The 21,585-nt window shown below is 38.6% G+C and overlaps 1 protein-coding gene across 1 annotated transcript in view; it reads left to right on the top strand.

Moving 5' to 3' along the window:
• Positions 1 to 21,585, top strand: part of PIEZO2 (piezo type mechanosensitive ion channel component 2) — a 283,328-nt gene that overhangs the window by 187,733 nt on the left and 74,010 nt on the right. The window contains exons 9-18 of the mRNA XM_077784376.1: positions 3,204 to 3,335; positions 4,424 to 4,462; positions 5,783 to 5,921; positions 6,246 to 6,379; positions 8,465 to 8,701; positions 13,644 to 13,767; positions 15,308 to 15,555; positions 16,196 to 16,344; positions 16,796 to 16,969; positions 20,178 to 20,219. Of these exons, the coding sequence (XP_077640502.1) occupies positions 3,204 to 3,335; positions 4,424 to 4,462; positions 5,783 to 5,921; positions 6,246 to 6,379; positions 8,465 to 8,701; positions 13,644 to 13,767; positions 15,308 to 15,555; positions 16,196 to 16,344; positions 16,796 to 16,969; positions 20,178 to 20,219 (1,418 nt within the window). The remainder of the gene's footprint in view (positions 1 to 3,203; positions 3,336 to 4,423; positions 4,463 to 5,782; positions 5,922 to 6,245; positions 6,380 to 8,464; positions 8,702 to 13,643; positions 13,768 to 15,307; positions 15,556 to 16,195; positions 16,345 to 16,795; positions 16,970 to 20,177; positions 20,220 to 21,585) is intronic.

The raw sequence follows: 21,585 nt of genomic DNA, 5'->3' as shown, positions 1-21,585 counted from the left end.
TGTTGTTTTTGTTTGGTTTTGTTTTTGTCTATATGCATTTTGGTTTTGTTTAGTGGTGTCATAGATCAGGATTTAAAAATTCTCTTACTAGATTTTCCCTGGTAGACTGCATTCTCAGTTTTTTAAATGCTGAAATAATTGCATTCTAGGTTTCATTGAAATGTGTTTAAACTTGTATAATTGTGGTGCATTTGATTAATTATGGAATTAAGTATATAACCTGCCTTTTCAGTCTCCAGTGATTTCAAAGTTACTCTGCATTTAGGATCTCACTACTAAAAAACCTGAAGTTCAATAAATAGCAAAGACAAAATTCTATGAGGCATTTAGTGTAAATAAGTTGTTTTCTATATACTACTGTCCTTTACAGTAAGAAGTGGCTCATCCTAGGAATTTTGTTCAAAAGAAGCTCTTGAAAAAAAACTGTTTTGAACAAAACAAGAAATAAATACTTTTTAGTCTAAAAAGATCACATAAGCTAAATATATATCTGATGTAGCAGATGCTAAAAGCAGAGTAAAACATGTAGACCTGAGGGTTTTTTTTTCTTGTGTGATTTACATCTTGGGGTCCTCTTGTGGATAAAATTCTGCCTGGATGGCAGCAAGAATTGTCTTTGAGACAAATGCTCTTGAGACTGTCTCTAAATGCTGCAGGTGATGAGCAATCTTACAGAAACTCCCCCCACTTCAAATCTTGAGTTTCATGGTTCAGTTTTTAGTGTGTGCACCACAGTGCCAAAGTATGGCATGCATGAAATTTCAGTGTATGCTCTCCATATGGGATTCTGAATGGATATTACTCATGCAAAGTGACTGTGGCAGTCAGTGGAAGATTTGCTCTTCTTATGCTTGCTGTTTTGGATCCCGTCTTGTTCTAACATTGAGTCTTGTGAAATTCTACCTCTGCAAATAAGAAAAAGCAATCTGTCTCTAGAGATTTCAGCTCACAGTTGTAACTGCTAGCACTGAATATATGAATAGAGCCCATTCATTCTGTGCTGTGAGTGGTAAGTAATAGTACAGGAGTCAGCAGAGCTACAGCAGTTGAATGAAGAGTCCTCTTATAAAATTTTTATAATTGTTTGAATTAAAAGGTATTTAAGAGTTGGTGAGGAATAACTGAAAAAATTAGGCAAGTCAAAGGACTCACAAGCTGTGCTTGTGTGACTAGTACTGTGTTTTCTGACTTTTCTTCCTCTTCTGAGAAAGAGAAAACAAGATTTCCCACCCTTCCCTGTTGTGTCTAAGGCTAAAAATATCTTACTAAAATAATTGTGTGTGTCTTAGGTCTTTTGTATTGTTTTTGTCACCCTGGTGCCAAATTAAATACCTTTGATAAGCAGTTCTTTATGGTTTATATTTATATTCAAGTTTCAAATGGCAGTGAGAAGTACTTTAAGCACAGAATCAGTTTATTTCATCTTACAGTTTTGCTAGGAATGCCCTTTTACTATCAAATATAAATATACAATCATATGTGAAATGTGCTACCATTTCCTCTGAGAAGTGAAACTAAATTAATAATAATTGTTTATCTAAGTCAAGTAAAAAATAGGACCTTGCTGCTAGGATTGGAATGAGGAGAGTTTCAAAATAAGCTCGGCTCTTTGGATGTCTTGTTCTCATGGGTAGCTTTGCAGACCTCTGCCCAGCACCCTGATTTATTCTTCTATTACATCAGAGGATTTTGCCTAAGCAATGAGAACAGTTGCCACCAGCAAGCTGCTGCTCAGGAGTCACAGTGCAGGAAGGGCTCTGGTAGGGCTCAAAGAGAAGCTGTAACCTACTGTGGTTTGCATTACTCCTCAATTTAGTGATAACATTTGCTATCTCAGATGGAGAAATAAACCACGTGGATTAGAGACAATCACAGAGTCACAGGACAGTCCAGATTGGAAGGAACTTGGGAAGATCATGTGAAGCAACTTCTTCGGAGAGCAGGGTCTCAGATTAGATTTTCCAGGGCCAAATCTTGCATGGTTCATTGTTCTCATGATGGTAAAAAAAAAAAGAAAAAAAAAAAGTAAAATTTTAATTTTTTTAATACTCAGAAGGTATTTCCCTGAAGCAAATTATGTCCTTAGCCTCCTGTCCTATAATTATGCCTCCCTGTGAGAAGACTACCCTTGTCTTTTCTAAAACTGTAATTTTTTTTTGCTGTAAATTGAAAAAAAAACCCGATTCCTGCATCCTTCAGTTTCTCCAAGCCTCTAATCATCTTGACAATTCTCTATGGGACTTTGTCCAGATTTTCTGTGTCTCTCTTCAACTGGGGATGCCAGAATTTCATTGCAGGTATGGCCTGACACTTGCCAGGCACAGTGGAATAATCACATCTCTTGATCTGCTGGCAGTACTCTGGCTGATGCAGTCCAGGACGTGTCTGCCTTTTTTGCTGCTGGAGTACAGTGCACTGCTGGCTCTTTTTCAGCTTGCTGTGCACCAGAGCCTATTCCACAGAGCTGCTTCCCACACTGTCTGTCCACAGCCTTTACTGTTATGTGGGTTTATTCCAGCTGCAGGACTTTATCTTTGTTAAACCTCGTGCAGTTTTTGGTGTCTCATCTCTCGATGGTGAATCTTTCTTCTGGCCCATTTACCTCCTCCCAGTTCACAAATTTTGTCATTCACAAAATTTGTGTGGGTGCAATTCCATCCAGGTAGTTTTGAATAAGACTAGACCTAGTGCCAGTCTCTGAGAAACTCCACTCATTGCAGTCTACCATTTTTGTATTTGAGCCTTGGCACTTTAGCCAGTTCTCCAGCCAGTTTGTGTTCCATTTGTCAAGTCCTTATCTTACTGGTTTGTCAGCAAAGACGTTATGGAACAGTGATCAAAGATGCTGAAATAGCATACATTGCCTTGAAAATTAAACATTGTACCTTGTGGATTTTATATTTTATGTATTTGTATATGCTTATGGTATGACTATATGGTAAGCTAAGGTAGTACCTGGAGGTCTACCTTATTATTATTTGGTGTAATTCTGGTGTCGTGTAACTAGCAGTTACAGAAAAGCTCTGTCATTGTTTCTGAAAATGTCATCTCAGAGTCATCTACCATAAACCAAGTGCATTAGCCACTACAAGGTGCTTCAGACATGCTTTGGAGATGGAACACCAGTTAAGAGAGAATTTCAGTTCCTCTGCTGAGATTGTATTTACAGAGCTACAGCTAGTGCTTCATCTGTTGTCATTTAGCAGATGCCCGATGAAGAGAAATCTGTCAGCAGGGAAGATGACAAAGAAATTCCCTGCAGCCCAATTCCAATGACAGCGGAGAGGAGACGCAGTCTGTGGTATGCAAGCCACTATACAACTGATGAGAGAAAAGTAAGACTGGAGGGGGAAGGGTCTCTGCACTACACAATTGCTTTGAATTAAGGGAAGTTGTGTTACGTAGCTTGCAAGTAAGATCTCCACATGTGAGAGATCTTATAAATCAGATCAAATATCTGATTAATATAAAAATCAAGGCTGCATGGCAGAGTAAGGTAGGAATATATTTTGTTACAATTAATGAAACAAAACCAGGAGCCAGTGTAAGGATGTAAATGAAAAGCATGCTCTGTGTTTTTGGCTTCCACATTTAAGGAGTGTAGGACTGGGCTTTTGGCTTGGGGCCATTATATTTGGGCAAACCAGCTAGAAAGTCTGTCAGGGAGCTAAACCTGGTGTAGAGATCTGATCTGCCTTGTAGCTACTAATTAGCACTGTCACTGATGAGTGAGGACTGCCAGCTTATCTTCTCCTAAGCATACTGGCATCCTTCTTGAAGATTCAAAGCAAGGCATTTTAGGCAGCTGTGTAAAATACCCTGGAAGGGTCCAGCTCTCTACTACCTGTCTGCACCAGGTGCACTGCAAAATTTCATTTGTCGAGTTACTGTCAAATTTGGGATATATGAGCATTCATATATACTCAACCACATATACTCAAGCCCCAGGAAATCCACTATGATAATAGTAATAAGAGAGCTGGTAAATGCATAAAGTATTGTATTTTATATTTGCATCACTATTTTACTGGAACTATTGTTATAATTGTAGTAATTCTAATGATTGTTTAAAAACTTAGTTTTTAAGCATTGGATCATTAGAAAGACATTAGAAAGCAGTTAATCAGTATAATGCAATACTGATTAATTCTTTGACCTAGTATCCAAAATTTCAATGCAACATTTTCACTTCTGGTTTAAAAATTCACAGGAACATACAGTAAAATTATGTCAATGCTATGGCACACTGAATATAATTTTATGGTATTGTACAATTCGGCTGACTTTTTAAGAATTCTTTCTGAATTTCTTAGTGCAAATCTGCAAAAGTCAGCACATATGCATGCATGTATTCAAGAAGTCAAACTTACTAATGCTTGAGCCTTGCTTCTATAATAATTGGTTCTTGCATTGCTTTTTGCAGCTTCTGTCAATGACCCAAGATGAATACAAGCCATCGGATGTTAGTATACTACTAGTCTTTGTAATTTTGCAATTCTTCTCAATGTGTGTAAATACAAACGATACATATAGACAAAACCTTAGATGACATTTGTAAACTTCTAGATTTATGGTTAGCCTGCCATTTTAACCTATAATTTTGATTATCCCAAATGTAATTGTTTTCTGCTTCCTTAATAATTTCCCTGAGAAACCATTGATTGATTACTTAAAATTAAACTGCTTGTAGTAGTACCAACTGGCAAACGATCTTTGCTATTTCATTGGGTTTGAATATGATACAAAAATATGCTTTCTAATGCAAGCCACCTGTAAATTTGTTTTAGTTTCTTTGCTATATTTTTTTCTTTCATTCGTGTTGGAATGCTGAGGCCCTTAAAGCATGACCAACAGCACATATGAATTCAGTTTATAGATTACAGAAAATTCAAGTCTTTATTTGAACAGACAGCAAATGATCCATTTATCTTGACTGCTATAGACCTTAGCAGACTCTGAAAGCAGAAACGTCCCTTCTGTTTAGCACATACAGAGGAAGAGTGGAGTTGAAGGTGAATTTTAGGAGCACCCATAGCCTAATGTAAACCTGCTCCACAGTCTGTACTTGGTGGATATGACTGAACATAACCCAGATACTGTTCTGAAATAGTTCACAGGCTGTTGCATATGCCTGTGAATAGTTTTAACAAGAAAGATACGCTCCTGTCTCATAGCCTGAGCAGAAGTCAGTCTTGAGCACGTATTGCCATCACTAACCCAGTGCATATGAATTTCTGCCAATAGGAAAGATACTGGTGGTTGTGATTGCTGGAGCCTTTATCCAAAAAAGCACAAGGACTGAAACTGAAGTCACAAAAATAAAAAAATGACAGTGTTGAATTAGGACTACCAAGTGACAAAAATGTGCCATCAATAACAATGTTTACCACAAGTGGTTTTATTAACAGCTGCAAATATAGATCTCACCACTAATAATTCAACTGGAAAGTAATTTATAGCCATTATTTTAATAACTACTAGAAATAATTAGATGTGAACTGAAGTCTGAAAATCCTGATGTAGTAGTTTGCCTAAGAAGAAGGATGAATTTTTGGTTACTTCTACTGGTATGACATAATAATCTAACAACAATTTTGAAAGCTGTTCTGAGTTAATTTTGCATGCAACACAACTATGACATACCAGTTTTTTGGAAGTAACTGCAGCTGCTTGCTAACCTCTTTTAACACTGGCACTCCAAGAGTAGCAAAATGCAGAAGTAGGAGTCCCACTCCTCTAAGAGCCACGGTAGATGCGGTGCCTCTCTCCGGTGTCCCGGCAGGTGCTGCTGGTGACAGTGAACGGGAACCCTGCTGACTATCACACCATCCACCCCGCACTGCCACTGGAAAATGGTCCAGCCAAAGCAGACGTGTACTCCACACCACAGTACAAGTGGGAGCCCTCGGATGGCTTGTCAGGTAGTAAATTGCCTTGGAATTGTCACTTTTTTCCACGTATTTTTCTTATTCTGTATCTCCAGTCACTGCTTCTAGCATTTCTTGTCATTTTGGTAAGCTCTGTGGCCTGTTAAATAACTGCTGTCACCTTACAATGATGGATGGCCATACGGCAGTTTTCTAAATTAGGCTGTACATGTATACCATCCAAAATACTTTGCCTACCAACACAATGATTTGAAGTAGCCATCAGAGTGATTGCAAGCAAAGTAATTTCAGGAGAGGATGCATGTGCTATCTTTACACCAGCATGGATTGCAAATAAGAATTTATTTTTCTACTTAGAAAAGGAAGAGGAGGAGGAAGAAGAAGAGGAAGTTACTCAGGAGGAAAAGGAAAATGTTAAATTACATGCCCTGGTCTCTGTGTTTCAATTTATCATGAAACAAAGCTATATTTGTGCTCTGATAGCTATGATGGTAAGTACTAGCAACAAAAAGAATGCTATTGATTTTATGAAAGTGTCTTCTCCATGCTTTTCTGAAAGTAGTCTCATTGGTTGGTTTTCATCAAGTCTTTGTATTAGGCTTAAAAAAATATTAAGATGGTGTCTGAATAATTTTGAGCCCATTTTAGGTTATTAAGGCATAATTCCTAGGCCTGCTACAGACCTTTAAACAGGGCAACACACTTCCCGGACTGAGAGCCCCAGGCTTTGCTGTCTCTTGAATATTGGAAAGCCACTGGGTCTCAGTTTCCTATTGATTCCCGAGCTTCTGCACAAGCAGATTTGTCATGTGTTTGCACCACTCAGAAATGTACCTATAAAATTAATGTGTGTCATACTGATATAGAAAACTGTAAAAATATAGTTCCTAATGCAGGCAATGCATGCATCCAGTGACTCTCTGAGAAGAAAGGATCTGTAAAGTCTGATTTCCTGTATTGACACAGAAAGATCTCAAGGAAAACACTTTGTGCCAAGGCAGACTTTTGTGTTGTTTTACTTATCACCCTTCTTTCTCCTTTTCATGCTGTTGCTTGTTTTTAAGCCTCCTTGTTGCAAACACTTTGAGCTGCATTATACCAAGGTTTCCACATAATGATTAGATGTCTTTCTATATTCCCAATGCAAGCCTTGCTTTTACTGTTTTGGAGAAGTTTCAACTATGATGAAATTAGCCATAAAGCTTCTTGGCCCAATTTTTCATTAAAAATGGTAAAACAAATTACCTTGGCTGTTTCTCGTTTGCATAAAGTTTCAAACTTTACTGGCTGTCTTTTAACAGAAAAAGTTTCCCCTGTAAATAAGGCCGTCTCCTTGTGCAAAATATGGATCTGAATTGATGCATATTCTGAGGTATTGACAAGTAATTAGTTATTTTCATATTGACATGGTAGTTTTTTTCCTATTTTTTAAACTTATGTACTTCTTAGATCATAGAATGGAAGGGATCTTAAAAGTTATCTAATTCTCTGGTTCCAAGCCCCCTGCCTTGGGCAGAGATACCTTCTACTAGACCAGGTCTGCATTTCCCTTTTTATTAATTCCCAGGGTTATATCTCTCAATATAAAAGGAGACTATGTATTTGAAGTTATTTACTTGTAGTTTAATGCTAGCTTTTATCTTCATGACATATTCTGATTTTATGTGATACAAATTAATTTATGAATTTATTTGTGGTATGCTCTGATGGAAATTCTGTTTATACTGGAGCCAAAGACAGTTCAGTGTAAGCTATTTTGTCATACAACGATGGAGAAGAAGCATGTCCATGTTTTTCACATACCCTTAAAAGACATAATTTTCTGGAGGGCTAAACCAACCTGATAGAAATATTCTTAATGTTTAATATTTTTTTTAATGCTTTATTGACAGTTATTCCACAGTTATAGCAGCATATATATAGCTAAATTTCGTCCTTAATCAATAACACAATGTAGATAAAAAACACTTCAACCCCCTAAATCCTTTTCTTCAGTGTTTAATAGAGAAGTTTTTGAAAATAAAATTCTGAAAGCTGTTCTGTAGTTGTGAGTATTCAGGTAATCTACCACAGTTACTGTAGATTAAATGTTTTTCAGGTTGAGTGGGTGCATACCATAGCTTTCCATTTTAAACTGATTCCACAAAATCTAGAGCAGTATTGAGTTAATGCTGTTTTGTAATTCTGTCAAAGGCCTTCAGTGCAGTACCCATTGATTAGGTTTTGCCATTCCTACTCTTAATTCTTTGCTGCTGTTTTGCAAGAAAAAAATCTGTGCCCAAACTTTAATCTTTATTTTCCATCTCTTTTAGTTTAGTGTCATGAGAAGCAATGAGTCTGCTTACAAAGTGCAGCTAATGAATCAAGGGTTTGCCCTCAGAATCTACTTTCTGCATGTTCTCCGAAGGGTTTATTTTAGCTGGTCCAGTAGGTGATTAATATAGGTGAGAGTCTGATGAAAATGAAAATATCTGCTGAGTAGAGAAGTGTAAATGAAGTGTAACTGGAAATCTGCATCTGTGTTGTTCCTGAATGCATCTGTGAACATGTTTTCCTCTCTTTCCTCCTTCCACAAGGCGTGGAGCATCACATATCACAGCTGGTTGACTTTTGTGTTACTAATCTGGTCTTGCACATTGTGGATGATTCGGGACCGAAGGAAATATGCCATGATCAGTTCACCCTTCATGGTTTTTTATGGAAATTTACTGCTAATATTACAGTATATATGGAGTATTGAGCTCAAGAATGATGAACTTCCTCAAGTATCTGGTTTTTTAAAAAGAAAGGAACCTGGGGAGCTGGCATCAAAGGTAAGTGTAGCAAACAGCTGAGATTTATTTATGAAACCACAAAACATATTATGATAAAAATATGGATCTCTTGATATTTCTTTAAGAGTGCAACCACAGTATTCAGTGTAACCACTTTCAGTAGCGATTCTAAAGGAAAGGGTAAGTTATTAAAAAGAGTGTTCAGAAAACTGCTTCTTGCATATTAAGCTAATACTAGAGCAAATGGTTCAAACATCTTTTAGGTTTTCATGATAATTCTGTAGAAAATAGTTGGTGGATTGAAATTGCTCACTTGTATGGTTTTATAAACTAGATTCAAAACCAGATGTTATTTGATTCATTAGATTAATACCCATGGGATGTCAGATTTGTCTGCAATTATGATGGCAACTGGAACTGTGTTGTCATTGCAATTACCAATACTACTCACTCCCTAATGGTTTGGCACAAGCAGCAGCACATTGCTGTGGCTGAGTTTTAATTCTTTATCCTTACACCTGACTCAGCATGAGTTGAAATCCATTTTAGGTTAGAACCAAGAGAATTTGCTGACCCCAGTGCATGATGGATTTATTTCTTCAATGTCTTGAAAATGCATTTCGTTCTGCAAGTTTGCTCCTGGAGAAGCGACTGCGTGAAAATGGGATGTTTCTTCCTAGAGCACCCAAGAGGGGCATCTTAGGGAATGCATCTAGTTGGCACTGCTTCCCTTGTGCTAAGTGGATCACTTCCCTTGTGACTCCTAATTACAATTTAAGTTGATTCTGTATGTCATCTTCCTTGTTGGCAATACCCTTTGGACAGCCATTTCTGGGTCTTTAATGCATTTGAAAGTTAGTGAGTGCTATATTCTTTCTCTTGTAAAGGTAGGGCTAGTTTGGTAAGAGGGAGAAAGCTCAAGGGGTTCTGCAAGAGAAATTGTACCATTTTTTAAAATGACTTTGTGAATCTCTAAGGAATTTTAACTGTCTTAACACTTCATTCCCTTTGATATTATTTCTTATTGGCTATATCATCAAATATCTTGTCTAAAAACAGATGCTGTCAGGAAAGGAAGCTGATGTGTATGTATTGTGATCTGGCCAGATCCATAAAGCCATTAGGTGTTTAGTGGGGTTTTTAGGCTGAATTAAATGCACTCCATAACTTTCACAGAATCCCACAATAGTTGAAGCCAAAAGAGACTTCTGGAGGTTATTGGTCCAACTCTTAAGCAGAGCCATGCTTAGATAGCTTTTGAATATCCCTATGAGTGGAAACTCTTGGTACATCCCAGGGCGACCTGTGCTGGTACTGAATTATTACCCTCATAGGAAAAAAAAGTGTTTTCGGATGTTCAGAGGGAACCTACCATGTTTCAGTTTGTGCCTATTGCCTCTGGTCCCATAACTGGGCACCACAGAAAAGAGTCTGGCTCCAACATCTTCACACCTCCCTTCAGATATTTATAGGCATTGAGTGAGATTCCCCCTGACATTGTCATTTTCATAGGAGAGTTGCTCCAGTCCCTTCATGGCCATTCAACTGGACTCTCTCCTGTACATCCATGTCTCTTGCACTGGGGTGGCAGAACAGGACACAGCACTCAAATTGTGGCCTCATCTCACAGTCACCTTCCTCAACCTGCTGTCAGCACCTCCTAATGCAGGCATTAACATTCTTTGCCATAAGGGCACATTGCTGGCTTACTTGTAACTTGTTATCCACCATGATCTACAGGCTATTTCTGCCACACTACTTTCCAGGTGGACCCCAGCACCTAATGGCGCATGAGCTGGTTCTTCCTACCCAGGTGCAGGACTTTGTACTTCACCTTGCTGAATGCCCTGATGTTCCTGTCAGCCCCTCTCTCCAGCCCCTCTCTCCTGCCTGTCGAAGTCCCACTCGACAGCATGACCCTCTGGTGAATCAGCCACTCCTCCCAGTTGTGTGGTATCAGTAAACTTGGTGAGGGTATACTCTCCCTCATTGTCTGGATCAAAAATGAAGATGTTGAACAAGACTGGGTTCAGTATTGACCCCTGGGGCACATTGGTAATCCCTGACCTCCAACTAGGCTTTATGCCATTGATAACTGCCTTCTGAGCTCAGCTGTTCAGTCAGTTTTCAGTTCACCTCACTGTCTGCTCATCCAGCCCACACTTCATCAGCTTCCCCTGACCACCTTATGGGAGACAGTTTCTGTCTGGAGTCTAAGAGACAGTATCTGCTGCTCTCGTGTCACTGATTTTATCATAAAATTTTATCAAGATGGTCAAGCATGACTTCTCCTGATTGGATACACTCTGACTATTCCTGATGGTTTTCTCATCCTTCCACACCTGGAAATGTTTTTCAGGATTAGCTCCTCCATCACATTAAAATCACAGAATGGTTTGGGATCAGCATGGACCTTTCAAGATCATCTAGTCCAATCCCCCTGCCATAGGCAGGGACATCTTTCACTAGATCAGGTTGCTCAAAGTTCTATCCAGCCTGATCTTGGACACTTCCAATGAAGGAGCATCCACAGCTTCTCCATGAAGCCTTTTCCAACTTCTCACCAATATCACACTCCCAAGGATTGAAGTGAAATTATCCAGGCTTGATCCTTCATTTTGAGATTGAAGATAAGAATGATGTTTGCTTTCCTTCATCAATTCTCTTATCACCACATTTGATGAAAGTTTATTGAGAGTAACCTCTACTAGTGACACCAGTCAGCTCCTGGGCTCATCCCATCAGGATCTGCACACTTATGTATGCCCACTTTCTTTAAATATTCCCTGATCCAAGCATGTTTTGTCAAAGGAAGGCTCTTCCTTGCTTCAGACTTTTCCAGGATCTTCAGGAACTGTGTTTCCTTAAGGCCAGTCTCGCTAGCAAAAACTGAGGCACAGAAGGCGTTTGGTACCTCAGTGTCCATGTACCAGTACCATGCCCTGTGTCCCAAGGGCCCTTGCCCCAGTCAGCACTGGGCCTGGATTTTCCCTAGCCTTCCTTTTTCTTCTGAGGCATGTACAGAAGAAAACCTTGTTGCTCTGGACATGCCTTGCCAGTCTCAGTTTCAGGCCTTGACTTTTCTAATCATGCCTGTACATGCATGGCCATTTTGCATTCCCCACAGATTACCTAGTCCATCCCCAGGCAGAGTCTATGCATTCCAACTGTGTTGCTCTGCAAATCCCAACTTCACCTCTGCATCTTTCCGGCCTGTGCTTCCTAAAGAGCCTGTAGCTCTGTATTGCAAATATTCGAGGTAACACACCCTGTCTCTCTCATCCCAAGAACACAGTCCTGCACAGAGATCTCTGATTGCTTGGGTTTGTTCCCCATGCTGCAGGGCTCAAGTGTACAGGCACTTCAGAGGGGCACCTGACATGCTGTTTTCCCGGAAAGAATCTGGCAGGTTTCCCTGTAAGGCTGCCTTGAAGTAATTGCTTTGCTTATATACAAAGGCTTGTGGTGACCCTGCATGAGCCCTGTCTTGCTGATTATGTATTTCCTTTTGTACACCCCAGGCACCCTTTGCTTGCTAGCCTTGTCCATCAATCTCTCTTTAGTAGTTTCTCTACAAGTAACTCTGTACCCCTCTTTATTCCTAATTTAAAGTCCTTTGAATAATGGTTGAATTTAAATGAAGACTGGATACTGGATTCTGTGTAAAGAAGAATAGAAGTGTACTGTAATTCTTTCTGCATAAATTTCTGCATGCAATATGTGTTTCCTGGTCTGAAAATGAGATTAAATCTATACTGTAAAAGGTGATTAAAAGCATTTATTTGGTGTGCAACCCTTCAAGACTTTTCTTAGAGCCAGCTCGGGCTCTGAAATGCCAAGTAGAACAAGGGAGTAAATGTGGTGGGAAGTCAGAGCTAATCACTGCAGAAGGAAGTCTGTGCTTTACAATATTAAAGGTTTGTGTTGCAAAAGCCAGAGCTCCAGGAGGTATCTGGGGAAGCTGTGACAAGTCATACAGGCTGACAATCTGCTGCCATGGCTCAGTGTTGGCAGTAGTGTCAATAAAAATTCCATCTCCTGGGAGCAATCCTTTTCCCCACTGTGCATTAAATAAAAAAATGCATTGTACCACTGGCTTTGTCATTCTAGTGTATGCAAAGTATTTGGCTCTTATGTGCTTCCTCTTTGAAATTTTGTTATTTTAACTACGTAGTGAAATAAGTCTCCTTCTGCAAAGGGAAATGAGCAAAAGCTTTGTAGAAAGCAAACATAAAATCAAGTGTGTGAAAACAGGCATTATGTTGTTTTCTAAATTTTGTCCATCTCTTGGTATTGCAAGCTGTTGAATGTAGCTTTTTGCAACACACAGAATTGCATTCTTCATTAGAGTGAGCCATTTATTTCTAAGGTATCCTGCTGTACTGAAGTAACACCTCTTGAAGCTCTTGAAAGAATTAAGAGCTATCTCAGCTCTTGTAGCTGTTGCAAATACAAGATATATTCTCTCTAATAATTCTTCTGTAACTGCAAGACATACCAAAACACAGATTTTTATAATAAGCATGATTAAGTGCCTGAAGTAAAAAACCTCCTAAATCAAAATATTTGTGATATACAAAACCATGATAATGACAGTACTCTCTTGTATGTGCTTCTTCCCTGAAAAAAAAAGGTTAAAAAAATGAACAAAAAACCAACAAATGGGAATTATATCAATCAATGCATAATAAGAGGATGCCTAAACTTACAAGACAATAGTTAAAATCTAAATAAAACAGGGTAGGAATAGATGTATATAAGTGAATATGTTTACGAAGTGGAAATGCGCAAATGAAGCAAAATTATCTGTAATGCAGGATGTTTCCTAAATAACATAACTTGCCATAAGATGCCATTGCTGCCATATTCTGAGAGACAGAGAAAACAAAGGCATGCAGAATTTGTGAAAACCTATGCTTGTATCAGTAGGACATAGGATATACAATTAGTCTGTTGGTTTTGTTTTGATTTTTGTTTGCAGATTCTTTTCACAATTACTTTCTGGCTACTGCTTAGGCAACACCTCACTGAACAGAAAGCACTTCGGCTAAAAGAAGCTACTTTATCTGAGGTCAAAGTTGGAAGTGAAGAAAATGAAGAAAAAGGTAAAGCCAGATCCAATTTAGTCTCCTTCAGTCATGATAGAAGTTCCAGTTACTGCGTTTCTCTGATGCTGAAAGCAATTAGCAAGGTATCTGTTATTAGCTAAGAAAGATATTGCAAAATCTATGTTCAGCTATCTCTGAGATATAGAAGTAAAAACATTTTTGAACTTTAGAAATTCATATACAATGTTTTTACTGGAAGGTAATAAAATCACTCATTTTAGAAAGATCGTGGAACTTTCAAATGATCAGTTTACTGCTGTGTTCCCCACTCAAACCGGAGGATTATTTGCCCTAAAGTTTAACCATGGATGATAAGTTTACCTAGGAAAAGTTGCTAAATTCCTTGGAAGTTATGTTGGTACATAAACTCTCATACAGACATAGAAGTTAAATTACAAATTTCAGTGGAAAAAGTAAGCATATATTTTTTTCAGTGCAGGGGCTCAAGCACACCTGAGAGCAAAGTTTACTTTTATAGATTCAGCTTACCTAATAACTCAGTCACCACTTCTTTCTTTCACTACTGGACACATGTTCCTCCAAACATGCCTTGCCTCCTCTCTCTGGATGTTTAACTGAAAAAGTTCAATGCACTGAAATGGTAGAAGGTGAGCCCTTGAAGCAGTGGTGTGGTTCTGTCTCTGATTAATTACAATCCTTGTCTCAGTAAAGCATCTGATTAGTGTCAAAGCTGTACTACAAGGACTTTCAAGGCAAGAGCCTCAGGAGGAGGATGGTGTGTGCAACAAAAGGAGTTGGCAAGCCTCTTGATGGTGAAGTTTCAATATTGCTCTCAATGGAAAGAAAAACAGCTGTACTATGGTTCTGGCAAGCCCTGTTATCTAGACACCTGCACATGTACTTGGCTGCTGGGGGTCACTTACCCTGCCCTCCACATACCTCATAAGGTTAATAACTGGGCAATCTTGGCCTCTTCACAGGGCAAAAGCAGCTTTTCTTTTCTGGCCCAGGTGAGGTAGGTTTTTTTTTTTAATGGCAGTGTTAGTGCAACATTTATATTTTTAAGCTTCTTTGGGTTTATGTTAATGTTTTCCCTTGCTTGTGGTTTTTGAGGATAAACACAATATTATCTAAAGGGTGAAACTCAAGACGAGAGGCTTGAACTCAAGATGAGAGTCTAAACTCAAGAGGTTTCTGGTGGTGCTGGTGGTTTCTTCATTTTCCATGCTTACTTGAGAGTATAGGAGTATATGGGAATTGTTTTGGCTATTATCCCTTATGCAACCCTTAAACTCTAATTTTCCACTAAAGCTGCTGACATTTCAGACAAATTGAAGCTGGGTGTCTGGTAAGGATGTATAGCCATGTGCTCTATGGCTCCAGTAGCAGATTTAAGCTCATATGAAGTTAAAATCCTTTTCCTTGCTCTGGAGGCATGCATGATTAGGAATTACAGTCTCTTGTGAATATTGAGTTTTAAGTTTCTTTGTTGTGTGCAGAGATTTTACTTTCCACCCATTTAAATTCACTAAAAGTCCCCAGAAGAGACAGGCCAAACGTGACTCTGTATTTGCAGAAGAGGATTCACAAGAGGGAGAAGTGTCAGAAGAACAGGAAGAGGAGAAGGAAGAGGAGGAGGAGGGAGAGGAGGAGGATGAACAGGATATTATGAAAGTCTTGGGGAAGCTGGTGATGGCTATGTTAATCAAGTACTGGATTTACGTGTGTGGGGGCATGTTCTTCTTCGTCAGCTTTGAGGGTACAATTGTCATGTACAAAATCATCTACATGGTACTGTTCCTCTTCTGTGTGGCCCTCTACCAGGTAAGGGAGAACTGTGTTAACTGAATTTTATCCTTGAATAGAACTGTTTATACTTTCAGCTTCATAATAAAGTAGCTCTAAATAGAATTCATGAACAGTGAATTTGAATAGTAAGACTAGTTGAAGGAATTAAGACTAATTTTCCTCTGGTTTTTAGTTATAGTGACAAAGTACATGTAAATTAGATACAATGCACACCTCTGTTCTGCCATGCCACTTCACCATAAGCTTTGGAACCTTTGTGGAATATTCTGAGTCTATGCACATTCTATATAGCCACCAGTTTATTTGACAGCTGGTCCACACCACTTCCACACCCCAATGAGCATGGGAGTTCCTCTCCTCCTGGACTTTCATCACTAATGGTGGTGAAGTTAGCTAGCTGAAGCTATCCCTGACTTTGTGTCTGTGGCCCATGTCTCATCAGATATTTTTGGACAAAAGTCTTTACTTCAATGCATTTGCATAAGTTGTAAAAACTATCTCAAGAATCTGTGTCTGCCACTGGATAATCATTGCTTACTTCAGATCAGCTGGGAAAAATAATGTTCATTCTTGTTCAACAGTACAATGTTGTCAATATTTCTACTAGTGTCTTTGCCTTCAGCTTGTGTCAGCATCTTCAGTGTGTGATTTTCAGGTACACTATGAATGGTGGAGAAAGATTTTAAAGTACTTCTGGATGTCAGTGGTTGTTTACACAATGTTGGTACTTATCTTCATCTACACATACCAGTTTGAGTCTTTCCCTGGGTTGTGGAAGAACATGACAGGCCTGGATGAAAGGAAGTAAGTGGTTTTGATTAATTTTTTATTTGTGCCTTTTATCCGAGTTCAGTGTGATGGAAGGATCTGAGAGAAGTCTTCCTTCTTATGGGAGAAAAATGTCATGCAGCCATTCTCAGGCATAGCTGATTTTTGGCACTTAGTTATGAAGCCGTAGATTTATTGATGTAACCATAGAAGTGAGCAAGGCCAAGAGAGGAGCTCAGAGTTGTATTTTCTCCAATTGGCTGCTTAGGTGTTTGGATTGATTCTGTTCTCAGTACAGTGCCAATACCTGTCTTACCCACTTTGACCATAAGAACCAGATCCAGGGAAAGATTAAGGGTAGATCTGCAGGATGTTTGGAACTGATGAACAATCCCCTTATTTTCTATTGCAAATAATTTGTAGAAATGTCTCATGGAAAGAATATTTTGTGTGAAAAGGTGCCTTAGTGGAATTTTTTTTTTTCCAGACTAGAGGACCTTGGTTTAAAACAGTTTTCTGTGGCTGATCTATTCACACGCATCTTTATCCCCACCTCCTTCCTACTGGTGTGTATCTTACACCTTCACTATTTCCATGATCGGTTTCTGCAGATCACTGATTTAAAAGCTGTAACCAGCAAACAGGACAACACTATTTACAGGTAAGAAGCAAAGTAAATGGAACTATTGATTATCTGTATGGAAATGCTGTTTCTCACTACCTTGTAATGCTCACTTTTCAGTAGATGTTATTTGCCTTTGTGATGAGTACCTGACTTAAAAAGAAAGTGCACAGTGTCCAGCACCCCACTACAACCAAAGTATCTGTCTCTCCCCATTTTCCCCTACATACTGAACTTTCTCATTTTAAGATACAGTTTCAAAGGTACTAATGGCATTTATATATTTATTTAATTGGCTTTGACCTTTACTGGGAGTTAGGTGCTTAATTACTGTGCATTCCTATCAGTAATAAGAAATACAGCTGTTATTTTGGGTCATTCCTTTATTTTCAACATCCATTTTGGGGGCCACAGGAAGATTTGGATATCTGTGGAAAACACCATATCTGCATTGAACAGTTAGGCCTTTTTGTAAAGTTGAACTTCAGACATGGAAAAATTCTGAGTTTGTGGTTAATTTTCATAGTACTGACCCTTGGCTATGCTAGACGTTTGGTGATTTCATCCAGACTTTCATTAGCATTTTTTCATTAATCTGGGACATCACTTTTCCAGCGGTCAATTCTTACATATCTTCCTGTGTAAAAACCAGTCTGGCCTAGGATCCTGAGCCAGGAGTATAAGAGGGAAATGGTTATGTAATACATAGTGTTATATTATGCAATGACAACTATGGTCATTCCTTGAAGAAAACAATTAATTTAGACCCACTTTTAGAATGTTCACCTGTCTAGTGATAAGTGTATCTCACCTGCACTTCTATGAACAGAGCTAACTGCATAACACTGCATAGACCACAGGGAATAATGCCAGTTACTTAACAGGGAGTTATGTTCTAGGTTATGCAAGATTTAAAAAGCATTTCAGGTATTTTTCATACATTCAATTTGATATGAAGCTGCTTCACAGTATATGGTATAAGTTTGTGCCATGAGATTAAGCTCCAGTTTTATGGAATGCTTCCAGTTTCTGTATTTGAATAATTGTTAAGACCAGAACAGATCAAACTTGATACAATTTCCTAATAAAGATGTGAAGGCATTAAACTTAACTCTTAAATGTCTGTCCATGTAATAACTCTCCTGTTGCTCTTCTTGAATTGTTAAATGTGATGGTAGATTTAAGGGTGCTTTTGTAATGGCCTGTGAGCAAACTTCCCTTGCCCACAGTAGACTTTTGTGCAGCAGTAGGTACATGTTAAGAGCTCAGAATTGACCAAGTCCTGAAAACAGAGCCCAGATATGTGTCTGAGCTGAAATGGGGTTGTTCCTGGGCTGAGGCATTTGGAGGAATGCTTTGCAGTTTGCAGTAACTCCAAAAGCTCTCTTACAACCCAAAGATTGCACTTGTGCTGAGTAACAAAGGAAGTTTCCACCTCCCTTCTAATGTGATTCAATAGAAACAGAATAAAAAGAAAAAAACCCTGAGGCACTCATAGGATTTTGATGGGTTCACTTTGCCTGTGCAACCGCGACTTGAAAATCTCTCCGTTACACATGAAAAATACAAAAATATTATACAGCTTTCCAAATGGTGGCATGAAGAGCATTACTGTGACTGAAGTCACTTTATTCCCGAAGAATGGAACTGCTGATGGTAAAGACACAAAATGTTTTAATACATTGCAAGCAAACATTTTTGCCAGGAATAAGTAGCCTAGAGATATAATTTTGAAAGTGGACATTCATTGTTATACCAGGCTTTTTACTGAAGTCACAGATGAAGAGGATCATGTGATATCATCAGCTTTTTTATCTTGGAATTAGTATGCTATTTCTTTTGAATGTAAATATGTACTAGATTGTATTAAGCAGTCACGTAAGTACCTAAATATTTTTAACTGTTAAATGTTTCATATGTGCTATATTTCTCATTTTGCAGTATTTTCAAAATCACAAATATCACATATCTCCTTTGTTCATCCTGAGAAGTTTTAACTATTATGACCAATACCCAAATCAAAAGAGTTTTCTTGATTTGCACTCCTACTAACACTGCCTGGCATATGAAAATCTAGCCCTTTTCTTCCCTTGATGCAATAAATCAAATATTGAGTATCAACTGACTTTATAGTTCAAAGCTTCACAATAAGAGCTCAGCTGATGTTTGTATTGATGATGCATAAAAAACTAACACAATAACCAACTTCAACTTAACAGTAATGCTAGCAATCAGTTGCAGGGGCAATTAAAACAGATTCAAGATTCATATGTAGGTATAGTTTTCTCTCAAAGCTACTAAAACTTAATTTTTCTTTTTGCTTTGAAGACACTAGCATTCACTTAACAAATGTTTTACCTTTTTAAACTTCTTTTATGCTGCACCTTTGGCACAAAAAAATTAAAGAAACAGAACCTCCATTTTGAGTAACAAGACAGAACTCAGACCTTTTAATAGTAAACTTAAAATAATCACAGCCGCTGAGAGCTCCTCATGAAAGCAATAAAGAAAGCACGTCCAGTTCTGCCTTTGAACTGCCAGGTGTGATTACAGTACTACAGTTGTGTGTAACTGAAGGGTCCTATTGAAATCGCTAAGAATGTTCATTTATTAAAATGAAGCTTCTCATGAGCAAAATTTGCAGAATGAGTTGAAGAGGAAGGGTCTGCCAGCTGCAAAGAGAGGACACAGAAACTAGCACATTGGAATTGGCAGAGTGAGGGACTTCTTACTATTTATAAAGGTGTCAGAACTGAGTGTCTCGGTTTTACATCTGCAAGAGAAAGAAAAGTTCTCTGATTAGTAATTTCGAAATCCATTTCCTTGTTGTACCATGAATTATGCAATGGCAGAGATAAAGGTGGTGAGGTAGATAATTTCTCTGATATGATGCTCTCCTATAGTTACCTTTACATTTTATTTTTAAAAAAGGTTATTTTTTTAAATGGTGGTAATCTAAAACTTAAAATAAAGCAGTAAAGGCTGTTATAACATTTTGAGGATTATGAATATGATCTGGAGTTCTGACTGAAGTTGCATAGATCTAAATGTGTAAGAATTGCATTTATAAGCTTCCTAGACTTTTCACAGCATGGTGTATGTTAAAATTTGAGTGTGTGTTGTTATGACAATGTGTCATAACACATTGGTAGACAGGAAAGTGCATTCATTCTTATTTAACGGCTTTGTTTTCTCTCTCTAATTCATTTCCCATTTTCATCTTCTGCTTTCATCTCCCACCTCATAGCCATGCCAAAGTCAATGGCCGTGTATATCTAATAATTAATAGGTGGGTACTTCAATTCTTCCTTTTCTTTAAAACCGATATACTTTATTTTTTTGGTTACTTCTTAGTTGCCTTAAAGCAAAGTATGTTCTTGCTGCGCAGTACTGTGAAGTAAGCAGGGAGATAATGTTGTTCAGGTGTTGCAGTTTCCTAAAGCTGATGAAGCAATTAATACACCTCTTCTGCAAATTTATACATTGTGAGTTTCTTCTCCCAGCTGAGAATTCTCCTAAACTTTGCCCATGCCTCAATGCAGGAATAATTGGTGCTATTTGTAATTGGCTGCAGACTATAGATTTGGTCGAGGAGGCTGGTTTATCTACCCTTTTTTTGTGCATGGAAAGATGCATGCCTGCATGCGCCTGTGTACACACAAACACACAAGCAGAGAGACACACATCCCTGTCTTTCTCCAAGCATGTAAGAATGGGAATCTGAGGGCCTGTTCAGTTAAATATGTAGTATTTACACAAGTTTCTACAGACTGAAATTTCAGAGTTGGAAAAGGAACACTAAACCCACTGCATGCTAAGGCTGTTAATACATGGGCTGAGTTGGAGGCTGCAGGATCCAAACTAGAAAAACTGCCATCATGATCATCTCTTTATAAATGGCATCTTGAAAACTGTTCAGTAAATTAGATTCCTTTCAAAATACTTGACTGGAATAAATGTGAGCTATCTTTAAGTCATCTCTGAGAATAGAAGGACTTCTCAGTTGTTGTCACTACTGAATATAAACAGAAAAACCAAGAAGATGCATTGTTTAGATATTTGTGACTACCTGCTCTTACAAGAAGTCAATTTATGAGTCATGTTTATTCTCCTTCTTCAAATGTCATCATATAGTTTGAGTCACTCTTACTAAAAGTTCACCAGACCTAGAATCTGTTAAACACACTCCCTTAGCCTGTGTCTAAAGGAGTGGTGAGGGCAAGCACCTTGGCTAAGGCAGGCAAGCTGGTAGATTTAAGATCAAGGTGAATGGCCAGGAGGCAAGGAAGGGCTCTCACCCATGGGCAGTCAGAAGCATGAACCAACAATTGAAGGTGAGGATCAGATCTGGAATTGGTAAGAGGGTAGTGAGGCCCCAGCGAGTCCATGGAGATAAGCCAGGTTTGCAGTGAAGGCAGGATGTCAGTCTGCATGTCAGGCTTAGGGTCAGGGAGGTGAGGGAGCAGGCACAGACACAGCTCTGATGCAGCCACAACATAGGGGTGGAGGATTCAGTGTGGAAGCAGCACCCAATGAAAGGAGAGAGACCCTCTGCACCAAGGCTTCCTGGCCTGTTTAATACCCCAACAGGGCTTGGATCCAGGCAGCATATCCCCTTAAGGCTCTGTAAAGGCACTCAAGGTCCTGCCAGTGGA

This window comes from Lonchura striata, chromosome 1 (genome assembly GCF_046129695.1).
Source record: "Lonchura striata isolate bLonStr1 chromosome 1, bLonStr1.mat, whole genome shotgun sequence".
Taxonomy (NCBI): domain Eukaryota; kingdom Metazoa; phylum Chordata; class Aves; order Passeriformes; family Estrildidae; genus Lonchura; species Lonchura striata.
Note: the sequence above shows the minus strand (reverse complement) of the source record. Positions and strands in the feature narration are given on the sequence as shown.